Source organism: Notolepis coatsorum, assembly GCF_963971535.1.
Source record: "Notolepis coatsorum genome assembly, chromosome: 10".
Lineage (NCBI taxonomy): Eukaryota > Metazoa > Chordata > Actinopteri > Aulopiformes > Paralepididae > Notolepis > Notolepis coatsorum.
The window spans coordinates 125023937-125039496 of NC_140174.1; the positions used below are offsets into that span (position 1 = coordinate 125023937).

General features: G+C 43.9%; 1 protein-coding gene across 1 annotated transcript in view; it reads right to left on the bottom strand.

Annotated features, from left to right (window-relative positions):
* The window catches only part of me2 (malic enzyme 2, NAD(+)-dependent, mitochondrial), a 91843-nt gene that overhangs the window by 14557 nt on the left and 61726 nt on the right, over positions 1–15560 (bottom strand). Inside the window, exons 6-10 of the mRNA XM_084322849.1 lie at positions 14173–14334; positions 9807–10020; positions 1625–1722; positions 799–912; positions 240–351 (exon numbers count right to left, since the gene is read on the bottom strand). Coding sequence (XP_084178975.1) covers positions 240–351; positions 799–912; positions 1625–1722; positions 9807–10020; positions 14173–14334 — 700 coding nt within the window. The remainder of the gene's footprint in view (positions 1–239; positions 352–798; positions 913–1624; positions 1723–9806; positions 10021–14172; positions 14335–15560) is intronic.

The following is a 15560-nucleotide window of genomic DNA, read 5'->3' on the forward strand; positions in this document are numbered from 1 at the left end:
AAAAAACAATCCGTTTCGACAATGTTGACTGCAAACAAGTCATTGATAAGCGACGGCCAGATTAGACACATAGCCATAATTTAAGACATAGTTTATGCGTTCGCAAATATGAGAGCGCCATCATTGAAGTGGGTGGTGGCACTCAACAGGGTATAGACACGGAGGCTGGCACTCAACCTGTTAATTGACCTGCCTGGTTAAATAAAGGTTAAATAAAATAAAATATGTGCATTTCTTACCGATGATGGCCGTGGGTTTGATGGTGTTGACGGCATCCAGGAAGCTCTGGACTGAACCTGGACTCTGGTGGACGAACGCCTCCTGGTTGCTGTCGGTGCCCTGCTCTCTGCCCTAGGAGGTGCGTGGTGTACAAGTTAACCCTTTCACTGCGACAACACAGACGGTTAACCCTTTCTCTATCTTTGTTTTTTTTCACGATCTCTATTTCTCTTTCTGTCTCTCTCCCTCCCTCTTCCCATCTCTTTTTCTTGCCCCTCTCTCTCTCTCTCTCTCTCTCTCTCTCTCTCTTTATTAAAGAGATTTGCACTACATTCATACCTCATTTGCATTTGCACCCTACCTTAAAGTTTTGTACCACATTGTCTGCATTTGTACCTCACTGTTTACAAATTTTTACTCACTGTATATACATTGTACTTATATTGTATAGTCCTCTTTTACTTACTTTTTTACTGTATGAAGCACACTCTCAGGGGCTCATACAGAACCAAGCATTTCACCGTAAAGTACATGTATTTTAACTAATAAACAAACCTGAAACTTGAGACACACACTAACCGTGACTAGCAGGCCATGTTTGTCGTACATCCAGATCTTATCCTGGGCCTCAGCTTGCGTCACACCACGCTCCATCATCGCCATGACGATGAGGTTGGCGATGCCCAGGGCGGCCTGCAGGGGCACATTGACAACATTCATGTTGACCCCATTTAAATTAAATCAATTCATTTTGATACTAGTTAAAGGTGTAACACAGTAGGTAAACACATGTGAAGGGGACTGAATAAAACCTGCACCAAGGTGTTACTGCTAACAGTATATTCCATAGATTATTATTCCAATTCTACAGTTGAGTTCTATTTAAATATCCATAATGATGCATCGATGCTTTCAAAGTCAGCTTTATCACAAATTAAACGCATATTTTTAATCTCTTCTAAATCTACCTTAAACGGATATTTTTCAAGTTTTAATACTCTTATCAACATGAGTCAACAAATGCTTGCTTTATGCAGCCATTTAACACAAAAGGATGACCCTCATGCATTGCAAATTTGCATCAAATTCAAAACAGTGATGCACAAAATAACTTAAAAGAAAATAATGAATAAAGTGTGCATGAAATAATAGGGGAAAGAAAACATTAGGAACTTGTTACATTCACCCACACAAGGGCTGGGGACTCACACCCCACTGCCCCCCCTATCTCTCAAACACACACACTCTCCCAGGTCTCTTTCTCTCAATGTCCCTTTTGGAGAATAAATAAAGGTTTCAAATCAGAGCACAGAGAGATGGTAAGAACATGAGAGAATGAAGGACAGAGGGGTGAAGGTGCAGTTTAACCCCTACCTCCCCGGTGAAGGTGCAGTTTAACCCCTACCTCTCCGGCTCCCAGGAACAGCACCCTGTGTTCGGTGATGGGTTTACCGATGGCCCTCTGAGCGGCGAGCAGCCCGGCCAGCGCCACCGAGGCCGTGCCTGAGGAGAGAAACCACACTGCTGCATGAGACCCTGCAGGCAGCATCCATTACAGAGACTATGGTAGAGGGGCGCAGCACCATTATCACAACGCACCAGCACCACCATGTGTTAACACATTCGGCGCCATACCCGAGATATCCCGGGTTAACTCGCCAGCGGTTGGGCGCCAGACCCGAGATTTCTCGGGTTTTGGTCGTTTTTTCTTTTATTCAATATTTTTATTCATTATTCATTCACGGACCTCTGTGTTCCCATAGGGAATCATTCTGAGATCGCCAAAGTGCAATACCGGCCACATCCTGCTAGGTGGCAGTATCGCCCGCCGTTTGAAACTTTATTTCTCACCGTATGTTACATTTAAATCCCTCCGGGCGCAGAATTTAGACGGAGCCATGTAAATCGCTTCATCCGACCACTTCAAAACGCATCTAGCACACTCTATCCATAAATTGTGCCAAATTATGTCCGGGACCAGATGGACATCAATACAGACAATTGGAATATTCTTTTTGGAATAACCCCAATCAAAGGTAAGGACTATATGACATCAATTTCACCTTGATCCTACAATGTTTTCATATCGATCCAGCTGATCAGCGTGTGTGGTGTTCAAAACGAATGCTGTTACTGGCTGTCAAAGCATAAATAAAATGCATTCATGATGAAACATAATACCTATTATATACATTTGATTTGGAAATAGTAGCGTGTCCAGGCAAGAAACGCCAACGCTTATAGGTGAATTCATGTAGCGCCCTATAACTCAGCTTTTCAGGAATTAGCCCGGATCACTCCTAAACTATACAATATTCACCACGGGATAACGCGCGAATGTATACATAAAAAGATTATTTCTTTTTTGCATGTTCGACGGAAGAAAGTGACTGTCAAATGACCATAGTATTGTCTCCATAGCTATAATATAGAATATAGATATAGCTCTCCAAACAGACGCACAGTGAAAGTAGGCTATGGAAACCTGGTGCGTTAGCTACAAGGATAAGAGTAATGGCTGGCGCCCAATGTGTTAAAGAAAAAGAAAATAATAATATATTCTTTATTTATTATTATTATAAAAAAAAATCTTTTATTGATTTAGCAGTGAAAGCTTGGGGCCAGCTTAGAAACAGACACATCATTGTCTAATACGTGATTGCTTGTGTATGTGTGTGTGTATGCATACGTGCACGTGTTTTCGTGTTCCAATGTTAAACAATTGCGCAACTTTTTTTTTTGCATTTTATTTTTTTATTATTTTTTAAACAAACACATAAACAAACATGACAACACACGATAAGATATACAAGCATTAGTTGACAGTGCACATCCAATGAAATCACATTTTAGTTAATTGTCATATATAGGATATACCCTTAATACCTGTTATCTAAAAACCTACACACATATGCTCCAGCTCGTACCCCCCCCCTCCCGGACCCCCCATTGGATAATCCATCCATTTTCCCTCGCTCCTAACCAGACATTACCATTATATGCTAGCTTTTATTTTCTCCACCACTTCTAACCACAATGTCATTTTGGATTCATTGAGACCCAAAATTCTTGCTGTAGATATTTCTTGATAGATTACATCGAGATATGTAATAATCCAGACCTTTCGGCAAATGTTTTCCGGTTGGAACCATCGTGATGCTATCAGCTTTTTAGCCACTGTGATACCCGATAAAACCAATCTCTTTAGCTGTGGATGTACTGCACACTCAAAAACATCATTCAGCAGTAATACAGAGGGGTGTACAGGTATATTCCAAGTTAAGAGATTTGATAATTGCTGGGTCACCTCTTTCCAGAATATCTTAACTGGTGGGCAGTCCCAGTACATGTGCATAAATGTCCCCTCGTCCCCATTTGTACATAAAGAGCATTTGGAGTCTTGTATAAGACCCATTTTTTTCAGTCTTATAGGAGTCAAGTATGTCCTGTGAATATAGTTAAGATTGATTTGTTGATGGTCCGGGTTCCTTGATGTGAGTCGAACATTTGCCCAGGCTTCTTGCCAATCAAAATCACTTTCCAGGTCTGGTATATCCCTCCTCCAGACGGAGTCTAGGTGGAGGGTTTCATATGAGGACGTTAGTAATTGATGATAAAAATCTGAAACAAAACCTCTTGATGTCTCTCTTTCATAGAAGAATTTGTGGTATCTGTGGTGTTCAATTGGTTTCGTTAATGGAACACCTTGAGTCTTCAAATATAACAATAACTGTAAGTAAAAAAGATGTGTGGACTTGGTGAGATTAAATTTCTTCTGTATTTCTTCATAAATACAGAAACCCTGTTTGTTAAAAACATCCCCTAATGAGTGTATGCCTTGCTTTTCCCATATAGGGAATCTTATAGGTCGTTTTCCAATCAAGAGTGCATTGTTATTGAATAAGGGAGTATGATTGTGCCATTTATGTGGGTTAGGATATTTTTTTTGTGTTTCACGCCATATCCGGATCGCATGAGTAATTATGGGGCCAAATTTCCATTCGCAATGCTTAATTGGTAGTTTAGTGTATGCTATGTCCTTCAGTCTATGTGGGGCTACTATGTTTTCTTCTAATTTTCTCCAGGATACTAATGCTTGGGGATCAAACCATGTTGTCAATGGTCTTAATGTGTACGCCTTAAAATAGTGGAAAAAATCTGGAAATGCCATGCCACCGTCTGCTTTATTTCTCTGTGCGGTGGATCTTTTTATACGTGGTGGTTTGTTATTCCAAATAAATTTGTATGTGGAGGAGTGTAATCTTTTCCAGTAACCCTCTGGAGGGGGTAACGGTAGCATTGAGCTGAAGAAGTTGATTCTAGGTAGTACGTCCATCTTAACTATTGATATCCGTGCCTGTACTGAGTTTTTAAGTTTTGCCCACCTATCAAGGTCGTCTTTGATTTTGTTTTGGATTTTTGTGTAATTGTGCTTCACCGTTTGTCTTATGGTGGGGAATATTTCCACTCCCAAACATCTAAAATGTTTTACCATAGGTATCTCTCCTGGGAGGGTTATATCTTTTTTTGCAGGGGCGTTAAGTGGAAGGAAAGCCGACTTCGGCCAATTTATCTTGAATCCCGATAAATCTCCAAAGTTCTCAATCAACTTGAGCAGATGAGGCAGTGTGGTGTTGGGGTTTTGCATGAACAGTATTACGTCGTCCGCATATAAACTAATTTTATGTTGTGTGCCCTTGATTACGATTGGTTCTATGGATTGGGATTGTCTTATATATTGTGCTAAAGGCTCTAATGATAGATCGAATAGTCCGGGACTAAGAGGGCAACCCTGTCTAACTGAGCGTGATTATACCTGTTGTAATCATGGCCGATGGGTCTTTGTATACTACTTTAATCATATCAATGAAACCTTTACCTAACCCCATCTTCTCTAATACTGCCCATAGATACGACCATTCCAGCCTGTCAAAAGCTTTCATTGCATCCAGGGACAGCATCGCCTTAGGTATGGTGTTGTCCTTGTCGGCATCTAGTACGTGCAGTATTCGTCTTATGTTATCAGTGATCAGGCGGCCTCTTATGAAGCCAATTTGGTCCGGATGAACTAAAGACGTCATATGCTTTTGTAATCTGATGGCTAATACCTTAGAGTACAGTTTGATATCGGTTCCGAGGAGGCTTAAGGGTCTGTAACTACCGCACTCGGTGGGGTCTTTGTCTTTTTTGAGAAGGACTGTTATGAGTGCAATATTGTCGTTCTTATGGAAGTTCCCCTCCTTTGACTGAGTATAAGATCATATTTAGTAATAAGGGTCCAATTATGTCCCAACAAGAGAGGTACATTACTGGTGGGATACCGTCTCTTCCAGGAGCCTTACCACTTTGCATTTCGGATATGGCCTTCTTGAGTTCCTCTAGTGTGATCGGTGTTTCTAACTGTTTAGCGTCATCCTCTGAAAGTTTAGGGAGAATAATTTGATTAAGATATGTGTCCATTTTGTTTTGATCGAAGGTCGTTTCTGATTTATATAAGTTGGAGTAGAATTCTTTGAATGTCACGTTTATTTTTTCCGGGTCTGTTTCAAGTACTTGTTGTGCTCTAATGGTAGTTATATCTGCAAATTTTGCATTCATTCTTAATCGCATGGCTAATAGGTGACTAGGTTTAGAACCTTGGGAGTACTGCTGTTGTCTTGTGCTACGTATTTGTATTTCCGATTGTTGTCTGTATATGGCATTGATCTCTTTTTTTAGTACCTTAACTTGATTTTCTAGTCGAGTTGAGTTGTTGTATTGTAAAGAATTAAATAACGTTGAGTAAAGCGTTTCCAGTTCAGCCAATTTTGTGCATCGATTCTTGCGCATTTTGGAGGAAAAGCTATCAGTGAAATCCTTGATCATACCCTTTACCGACATCCATATTATTCTGGGGTCTTGCACCGAGTTTGCATTCTCCCGTAGGAATACTATAAGAGCTTCTTTGAGTTGTGTAATGAATTCCTTGTTATTAAGCAGCATCGAGTTAAATCGCCATCTTGGGGCTCGGGAAGATAGTATACCAAATGTTCCTTTTAGGAGTAAATAACAGTGATCTGATAGTGCATTGGGTATCATTTCCACTTCATAGTTATCAAATAGTCTCGGGGATGCAAAGACATCTGGATAATGTGTTATGTCTCGCAGATCGACAAGAGTACTTTCGGGTCATGGGATTAAGTGATCGCCATAAGTCATTTACACCTGTAATCTTCGACCAATCCTTTAATGCATTAGATGAATTCTTTTGTTCGCTGGAAAAGGCGAGGTAAGATTTGTCCATCCTTGGATTCCAAATGGCATTAAAATCCGCACCAATTATAAATGAGTAATCGGGAAGGTCTAACATTGCTTTGGTTAGTGTAGTGAAGAAACCCTCTTCGTACAAATTTGGGGCGTATACCGCTGCCAACGCTATTTTCCTGTTCTTGTGTACAATCTTAGCTATAGTTATCCGACCATCTAAATCAGACCATACTCCCTTTAATTCAATATTCAACTTACGTCTAACGACTATGGCTACACCTCGAGTTCTCGTACCAAAAGAAGAGTGACTAATATTATGATATGTGTTGTCAGCTAACGTATCCATGTCTTTCTCTAGAATGTGCGTTTCGCTTAGCAGAGCAACGTCCACCTGTTCTTTTTTCATCAGTGTGAGCACGCTTTTGCGTTTGTGTTGGTTATTTATTCCCCCAGTGTTCCAGATCATTATATTCAAACTAGCCATAATCTATACATGTTGTTGTGTAGTTATTGGCAATGCTTCTGGAGTGCGAGGCAACAATAGATATACATCCAACTAGTGAGCTCCCGTTGAGAGCCGAGCTTAAAAACATACATATATACAAATAAAAATCCCCTTTCCCCCCCTCCCATCGAGAGTCGTACAGGATTGTGTCCCATAGACACATCCTACACTTATGACTCCCTCCCTTTGGCCACCGGATTACCCAAATTGAGCTTTGTAATCCTATTCCTCCTATGCTAATTGCCATAGGATGTCATTCTAATTCGATAGAATGTCGCTTTTGGTCTTGCGCCTTCCCATTAATGTACTAACAATAGTTTGAAAAATGAAAAATATACCTTCATTAATATATTCATTTGAACCTTCTACTAACTTATGTAGGAAACAACAGAAAAAAGGAAAAGAGTGGAGATAAACACTAACACCTTAAAATGAAAAAAGATAACAATGAAAGATAAAAAATAAAAAAAGGAGTGAGAACTAAAATAAAACTCAGAGAAAAACAGATAAAATAAAATTGAGTAAAGAGAAAAAAGAGAAAAATAGAGACTTTTAGAGCTACATTGTGCAAATCTCTAAATCAATGGAGTAATTATTTAAAATATTAGAATAACCTTGTTGTGCTTATGCATTTAGATGTGGCTAATGTCTTTTTATTTTTAATTTTTTTTAAAGCCTTATTAAAGCCTAATTAAACTTCAGTCCTTGAATCCTATGCTTATTCACACCGGATGTTAGTGTTAAATTTACAGGCCTTCGTTGAAGGGGTGCATTATATTCTTGAAGGTTGTAGAATACTAGTAAATATGTAAACACTGCTGTTATGATCCAGAATGATCTTCCTACCCAGGGGTCATGACCTTCTAGTATTTTCCGGGATATTCCTTTGTGTCCCTGAGCAGTCGAGAGAGGAGCCCAGAATGTTCCAGAATATTCATAATGTCAATGTTGGATTATTGTCTCCACAGAGACCAGAAGACTGTAAATATAATGCCTTACGAGCCATATTAAACATCTTGTGCCTTATTGTTGACAGCGTGCATATCATCTGTTACTTTTGTTGAGCCGTGGTAAAGTCATTCTAATAAAATTACTAAAATACAAAGAAATAGAGAGATGAGTAAGCTTATCTGATTCGAACCAGTGTTGCGTCCTGCCCGGGGGGACCTGATCCATGTTGCTTCATGTAATCTTCGGCGGCTTTAGGCGTGCGTATTCCCTGTCTAATACCGTCTTTTCCCATGATCGATAATAGTGCCGGGTAGTTAAGAATTGGCCTGAGACCACTCTTAAACATTCTCTGCATCACATCCTTGTAGGGGAAACGCTGAGCGATGGCCTCCTTGCATAGATCTTCGTAGATAGCTATTGAATTTTCACCATATTTCAGTTTTCCCCTTTGATTGCGCGCTGCTCTAATGATGGCGTCTCTTATTACCGTCTTACGCAGGGTAACAATGATAACTCTTGGACCGTTACCTCTTTGGCCTCGTGTACCGACTCTGTAACATTGGTCCACTGTCTGCGCTGTGGGAAGGTTGTTATTACCTAAAATATCTACTAACACTGTTGGAAAGCTGTCGTCTGTGCATTTGACTGATTCATCCAGTCCCACGATGCGGATTTTATTTCGCCTGTAGTAACGTTGGGTCTCGAGCAGCCTCTCCATTGCTTTCTCTTCGACTTCTTGTATTTTCTTCCGACATTCTTCCTCCACCTGTTTTATCTCCGTCGATAATTCTGTTAATCCATCGTTGAGGTTCTTCTCGTTCACTTGGACCCTCTGTGTAATTTCTATCACCGTATTCTCCACTGCCGTGATTCGCCCGGCCTGTACAGCGGCTGCTTCCATCACCAGTTCGAATTTAGCATCGATGTGTGCTTTGAATTCCTCGATAGCGACCATCTGTTCCTTCATCAGGATAGTCAGAGAGTTGAAGTCGGGATGTGAAATTGCACTGCTTGTGTCAGATGGTGTTGTGGGTGCAATGATGGACCCCATGAGTTTGTTGGAGATTATCTTCTCAAATTCCACGGCTTTATCTTTTACGGTATTTTTACACGTTGTTACCGTTGTGTCGTCAACTGCTGTCTCCCTCTCGGGGCCAGTCGTCGTTGGTCCCGGTATATTCTCTACTATAGACCCCCCATCGGGGCTAGTCTCCAACGGTACCGCTGCTGCGTCAGCTGTGCCCTTCGAACGTGTCAAAATCGGCGCCGTTGGGTTTTTTTTTCTTTCCACTCTTTTTCTTATCATTAATATCCATGTTGAGTCTTTCTGTCTTTTGATATAGTTAGTAGAAGGTCTTATCAATACATACGATGTGGTTTAATCTCTTTTGGTATTGTTCAAATAAGGTTTTTAAACTAAATTAACGTTGACGGGAGCGGAGCTATAACCAAACTCGTATCGCTTCACATTGCGTTCAAACCGGAAGCCATTGCGCAACTTTATACACTGTACTTAAATAAATAACTTTATTTTATTTATTTGCTATTTTATTGAAATTATGTTTCAAGTTGCAGGAAATTATAGCAAATGGCTTTCTTTATGTCTTTATTGAAAATAATAGTTTGCCTCCCTGGAGATGATAACATAGTTAATAGTAGGTTCCTTTAACTAAAACTGAGCACAGCTTACATTTAACTTTGGAAGAAAAAACAATAGAGTGGAAGGAATACCTTTGATCATGTGCACCTGAAGGTATGAAGTCTCTCCCTTTACCTCCTCAAGTGAAACAGATCTGAGCCAAACCCAACACTGAACTAAGCTGAGCGGATATATACGAGTGCTTGAAGAACACAGCGACTGCGGGAGTAAAGTAAAAACAACAACCTTGGATGTCGTCGTTGAAGGTGCAGTACTTCTCCTTGTACTTGCGCATCAGGCGGAAGGCGTTGTGGTTCCCGAAGTCCTCGAACTGGATGAGCGTGTCCTGGCCGTACTTATCCACCACCGCCTCCATGAACTCGTCGATCAGGTCGTCGTATGCCTGCGAGCGGTCCCGCTTCTGATACAGGCCCATGTAGAACGGGTCTCTGAGCAGGGTCTGGGAGGTGGTGGAGAGACATACACAACGGCAGGTTTATTAACACATTAACTGCCACAGAGTTTGATCATCTTATACCATTCTCTGCCAGCACTGTAAGTCTATGGAGATGTTCACCTTCTTTGCAGGGCTATAACCTTTTAAATTGTATTGCTAATTTGACATTACTATGGCCCATTCAACATCGATTATCTATCGTTCAGGATGTAGGAACGTTTTACTTTTTCATTCACACATTAATACGAAAATACCGTCTAGAATATAAATATGTTTTTATCGTTTTCTGCAGTAATTCCTAGAACGTGAGATATAGGCATAAATGCATATATAGATTATCAAATGCCGTTTGATACCGATCCACGCTATATTAAATATTTCAACTGTACATGGTCCTAAACGTTATGACTGATCATGCGCGGGTGAACGGAGGGGGGGGGGTCGTTTTTAATTCCGTGATCGTCGTTGAATGCTTTATGTGGTATGGGTGATATATAGATCAGAGCAGTTTGCATGGATAATAATAAACACTCACGCTGAAAGTCACGGCAGCCTCCTCTTACCGTTGGCCGATGAGACTGGAGCAAAAAGATCCCAGTTATTTGATGGGGATCGAGTCGATCCATTTCCGGTTTGTATAATACTAATACACGCCCAAATCATGTCGATTATTGAGTTATGGCAGCGATCCATATCCACGGCGTGTGTCTACAGTACCGCAACGATATGTATTTGGGGGACGCACCGATATCCAACCGGCCATTTCCGGTTTGGCAACTCGCCGATCATCCACCAGGTGGCAGTATTGAAGCGTTGCAGAGTTGTGCCGAGTTCCACTGCATCAGACGAGGCTCCGTGAGGGAAATATGAATAACATGGCGAAAATATGAAATATGATCACAATAACGTCGTACGCCGTGATCTGGCAGAATTAGCATGAACTTGAAACACGTCGTACAACGTGAATGGCGCAAGATGTGTTAAGAGAGAGAGAGAGACATACACAACGTTTTTTAGAGAGAGAGAGAGAGAGAGAGAGAGAGAGAGAGAGAGAGAGAGAGAGAGAGAGAGAGAGAGAGAGAGAGAGAGAGAGAGAGAGAGAGAGAGAGAGAGAGAGAAAGAGAGAGCGCACCAGTTAAACTGACTTCAAAATGAGAAAACAAAAGATGGAGAATCATTGATACGGTTTAACATTTCAATACAATGTACGTACATTTTCGAGTTAGGGTTAGATTAAGATTGACACACCCCTAGTTGATAATAGTGATAATTGTATGTCTGTATATTTGCTGTGTCAGTGTGTGTCTGTGTGTAGCCCTCTCCTCACCTCGTTGTCAGTGTGTTTCTGCTTTGCACTAGATAGTACTGTACATTAGTACACTGCATAGTTGTGTATTGTATATTATATGGTAACTCAGAACATTGTACATATGTCTATACCGAACAACTGTGACCTCATTTTCTTCTTCTAAATTCATGCTATATTATGTTATTATGTTATTTGATACTATCTTGTCTAGCACAGTCTCTGGAGCGTAACAGTAAGAAGCATTTTGTATGAAAGTATTCTGTACTTCTGTATGACAACTATTAAAGAACTTGAACTTGTGTGTGTGTGTGTAGCCCTCTCCTCACCTCGTTGTCAGTGTGTGTGTGTGTGTGTAGCCCTCTCCTCACCTCGTTGTCAGTGTGTGTGTCTGTGTGTAGCCCTCTCCTCACCTCGTTGTCAGTGTGTGTGTGTGTGTAGCCCTCTCCTCACCTCGTTGTCAGTGTGTGTGTGTAGCCCTCTCCTCACCTCGTTGTCAGTGTGTGTGTGTGTAGCCCTCTCCTCACCTCGTTGTCAGTGTGTGTGTAGCCCTCTCCTCACCTCGTTGTCAGTGTGTGTGTGTCTGTACTCAGCCCTCTCCTCACCTCGTTGTCAGTGTGTGTGTGTGTGTGTAGCCCTCTCCTCACCTGCAGTGTGTGTGTAGCCCTCTCCTCACCTCGTTGTCAGTGTGTGTGTAGCCCTCTCCTCACCTCGTTGTCAGTGTGTGTGTGTGTGTGTGTAGCCCTCTCCTCACCTGCAGTGTGTGTGTAGCCCTCTCCTCACCTCGTTGTCAGTGTGTGTGTAGCCCTCTCCTCACCTGCAGTGTGTGTGTGTAGCCCTCTCCTCACCTCGTTGTCAGTGTGTGTGTAGCCCTCTCCTCACCTGCAGTGTGTGTGTGTAGCCCTCTCCTCACCTCGTTGTCAGTGTGTGTGTGTGTGTAGCCCTCTCCTCACCTCGTTGTCAGTATGTGTGTGTAGCCCTCTCCTCACCTCGTTGTCAGTGTGTGTGTAGCCCTCTCCTCACCTCGTTGTCAGTGTCAGTGTGTGTGTGTAGCCCTCTCCTCACCTCGTTGTCAGTGTGTGTGTAGCCCTCTCCTCACCTCGTTGTCAGTGTGTGTGTAGCCCTCTCCTCACCTCGTTGTCAGTGTGTGTGTAGCCCTCTCCTCACCTCGTTGTCAGTGTGTGTGTAGCCCTCTCCTCACCTCGTTGTCAGTATGTGTGTGTAGCCCTCTCCTCACCTCGTTGTCAGTGTGTGTGTAGCCCTCTCCTCACCTCGTTGTCAGTATGTGTGTGTAGCCCTCTCCTCACCTCGTTGTCAGTGTGTGTGTGTAGCCCTCTCCTCACCTCGTTGTCAGTATGTGTGTGTAGCCCTCTCCTCACCTCGTTGTCAGTGTGTGTGTGTAGCCCTCTCCTCACCTGCAGTGTGTGTGTAGCCCTCTCCTCACCTCGTTGTCAGTGTCAGTGTGTGTGTGTAGCCCTCTCCTCACCTCGTTGTCAGTGTGTGTGTAGCCCTCTCCTCACCTCGTTGTCAGTGTGTGTGTAGCCCTCTCCTCACCTGCAGTGTGTGTGTAGCCCTCTCCTCACCTCGTTGTCAGTGTGTGTGTAGCCCTCTCCTCACCTCGTCGTCAGTGTGTGTGTAGCCCTCTCCTCACCTCGTCGTCAGTGTGTGTGTAGCCCTCTCCTCACCTCGGTGTCAGTGTGTGTGTAGCCCTCTCCTCACCTGCAGTGTGTGTGTAGCCCTCTCCTCACCTCGTTGTCAGTGTGTGTGTGTGTAGCCCTCTCCTCACCTCGTCGTCAGTGTGTGTGTAGCCCTCTCCTCACCTCGTCGTCAGTGTGTGTGTAGCCCTCTCCTCACCTCGGTGTCAGTGTGTGTGTAGCCCTCTCCTCACCTGCAGTGTGTGTGTAGCCCTCTCCTCACCTCGTTGTCAGTGTGTGTGTAGCCCTCTCCTCACCTGCAGTGTGTGTGTGTAGCCCTCTCCTCACCTGCAGTGTGTGTGTGTAGCCCTCTCCTCACCTGCAGTGTGTGTGTGTAGCCCTCTCCTCACCTGCAGTGTGTGTGTGTAGCCCTCTCCTCACCTGCAGTGTGTGTGTGTAGCCCTCTCCTCACCTGCAGTGTGTGTGTGTAGCCCTCTCCTCACCTGCAGTGTGTGTGTGTAGCCCTCTCCTCACCTGCAGTGTGTGTGTGTGTAGCCCTCTCCTCACCTCGTTGTCAGTGTGTGTGTGTAGCCCTCTCCTCACCTGCAGTGTGTGTGTAGCCCTCTCCTCACCTCGTTGTCAGTGTGTGTGTAGCCCTCTCCTCACCTCGTTGTCAGTGTGTGTGTGTGTAGCCCTCTCCTCACCTCGTTGTCAGTGTGTGTGTGTAGCCCTCTCCTCACCTCGTTGTCAGTGTGTGTGTGTGTAGCCCTCTCCTCACCTCGTCAGTGTGTGTGTGTAGCCCTCTCCTCACCTCGTTGTCAGTGTGTGTGTGTGTAGCCCTCTCCTCACCTCGTCAGTGTGTGTGTGTAGCCCTCTCCTCACCTAGTTGTCAGTGTGTGTGTGTGTAGCCCTCTCCTCACCTCGTTGTCAGTGTGTGTGTGTGTAGCCCTCTCCTCACCTCGTCAGTGTGTGTGTGTAGCCCTCTCCTCACCTAGTTGTCAGTGTGTGTGTGTGTAGCCCTCTCCTCACCTCGTTGTCAGTGTGTGTGTGTGTAGCCCTCTCCTCACCTCGTCAGTGTGTGTGTGTAGCCCTCTCCTCACCTCGTTGTCAGTGTGTGTGTGTGTAGCCCTCTCCTCACCTCGTCAGTGTGTGTCTGTGCTCAGCCCTCTCCTCACCTCGTTGTCGGTGTGTGTCTGTGCTCAGCCCTCTCCTCACCTCGTTGTCGGTGCCCACATCGATCACCACCGGCAGGCACCTCTCTGGCCGGATGCCGGCGCAGGCCGTGTAGAGACACAGCTTCCCCACCGGGATGCCCATGCCGTAGACGCCCAGGTCCCCCAGCCCCAGGATACGCTCCCCGTCCGTCACTACCACCGCCTGGGAGGGAAGACAATCATAATAATCAAATAATAGCACATATAGACCACCGCAACACTTCCGGGATTCTGAAATAGCGGCACGGTGGTGTAGTGGTTAACACTGTCGCCTCACAGCAAGAAGGTCCAGGGTTCGATTCCCGCTTGGGGACCAGGTTTCCATGATGCCAGGTACCCAGGTGGGGTATCTCCCAGGCCTTTCTGTGTGGAGTTTACATGTTCTCCCCGTGCTCGCAAGGGTTTCCCCCCGATAAGATAAACCCAATGGAAAAGAAGACGGAGAACGAAGACGGACAGGAGCACGTGGATTGGTCCCCTGGCGCGGCTCACGTTGACGCCTGTCTGCTCCCGGCTGCCCTTGGGGGGGAAGGACAACGGGATGGGTTAATCGCAGATACGAATTGCATGCATGCATCGCATGTGTGCCGATTGATGACCTCTGAGCAGGTCCTAAATTATTAAATCGGGGAGGAGATTGCGGGGGGGGCAAATGAATTAATGTGGATGAGAGCCTTGACATTAAGTGATTGCAGATACGGCTGTGGGGGTGCTAGAGACATGATCGAATAGACTAGTATGCGCCTGAATCTCCTGAACACGGCGCGAGACATTCCTAATCGATCAGAACTAAATTGGCAGCGAAAAAGACAGTTTTTAAGCATCGATTCCCCATGCACATGCGCAGATTGGCCACGGAGTGTGACGCAACGCACATCCACCCTGGAATGTTCCATTAGAGGGGGTGTTGTGTTGTGAGAATGATAAGATAGAATTAAATATACAGTAAAAGGAATACAGTACAAATATACAGAAGTCTACAGTAAGTGTAATATTGCACAGTGTTGTGCATTTATAATCAGTAGCTTAGGCTACATAGTAGGCTAATGACAGCCTATTCTAGTCTAGCAGGTGCTGGTATAGACTAGTAATGTTGATTTTCAGTCATCTATGACATTTTTTGCCTAGATATACCGTATATCTAGGCAAAAAATGTCATATATGTCATATATGTCATATATTATACGTCTATACCAGCACCTGATAGACTAGAATAGGCTGTCATTAGCCTACTATGTAGCCTAAGCCAGGGGTTCCCAAACTTTTCAGGCCGGGACCCAGAAAATAAGGCGTCAGAGAGCCGCGGCCCAATGCACATCGTCAGGCTTTTTTTTTTTTTTTTTTTGCCAGGCGACCGATTTTTTAAGCCAAATATCACTTCAATCCTAT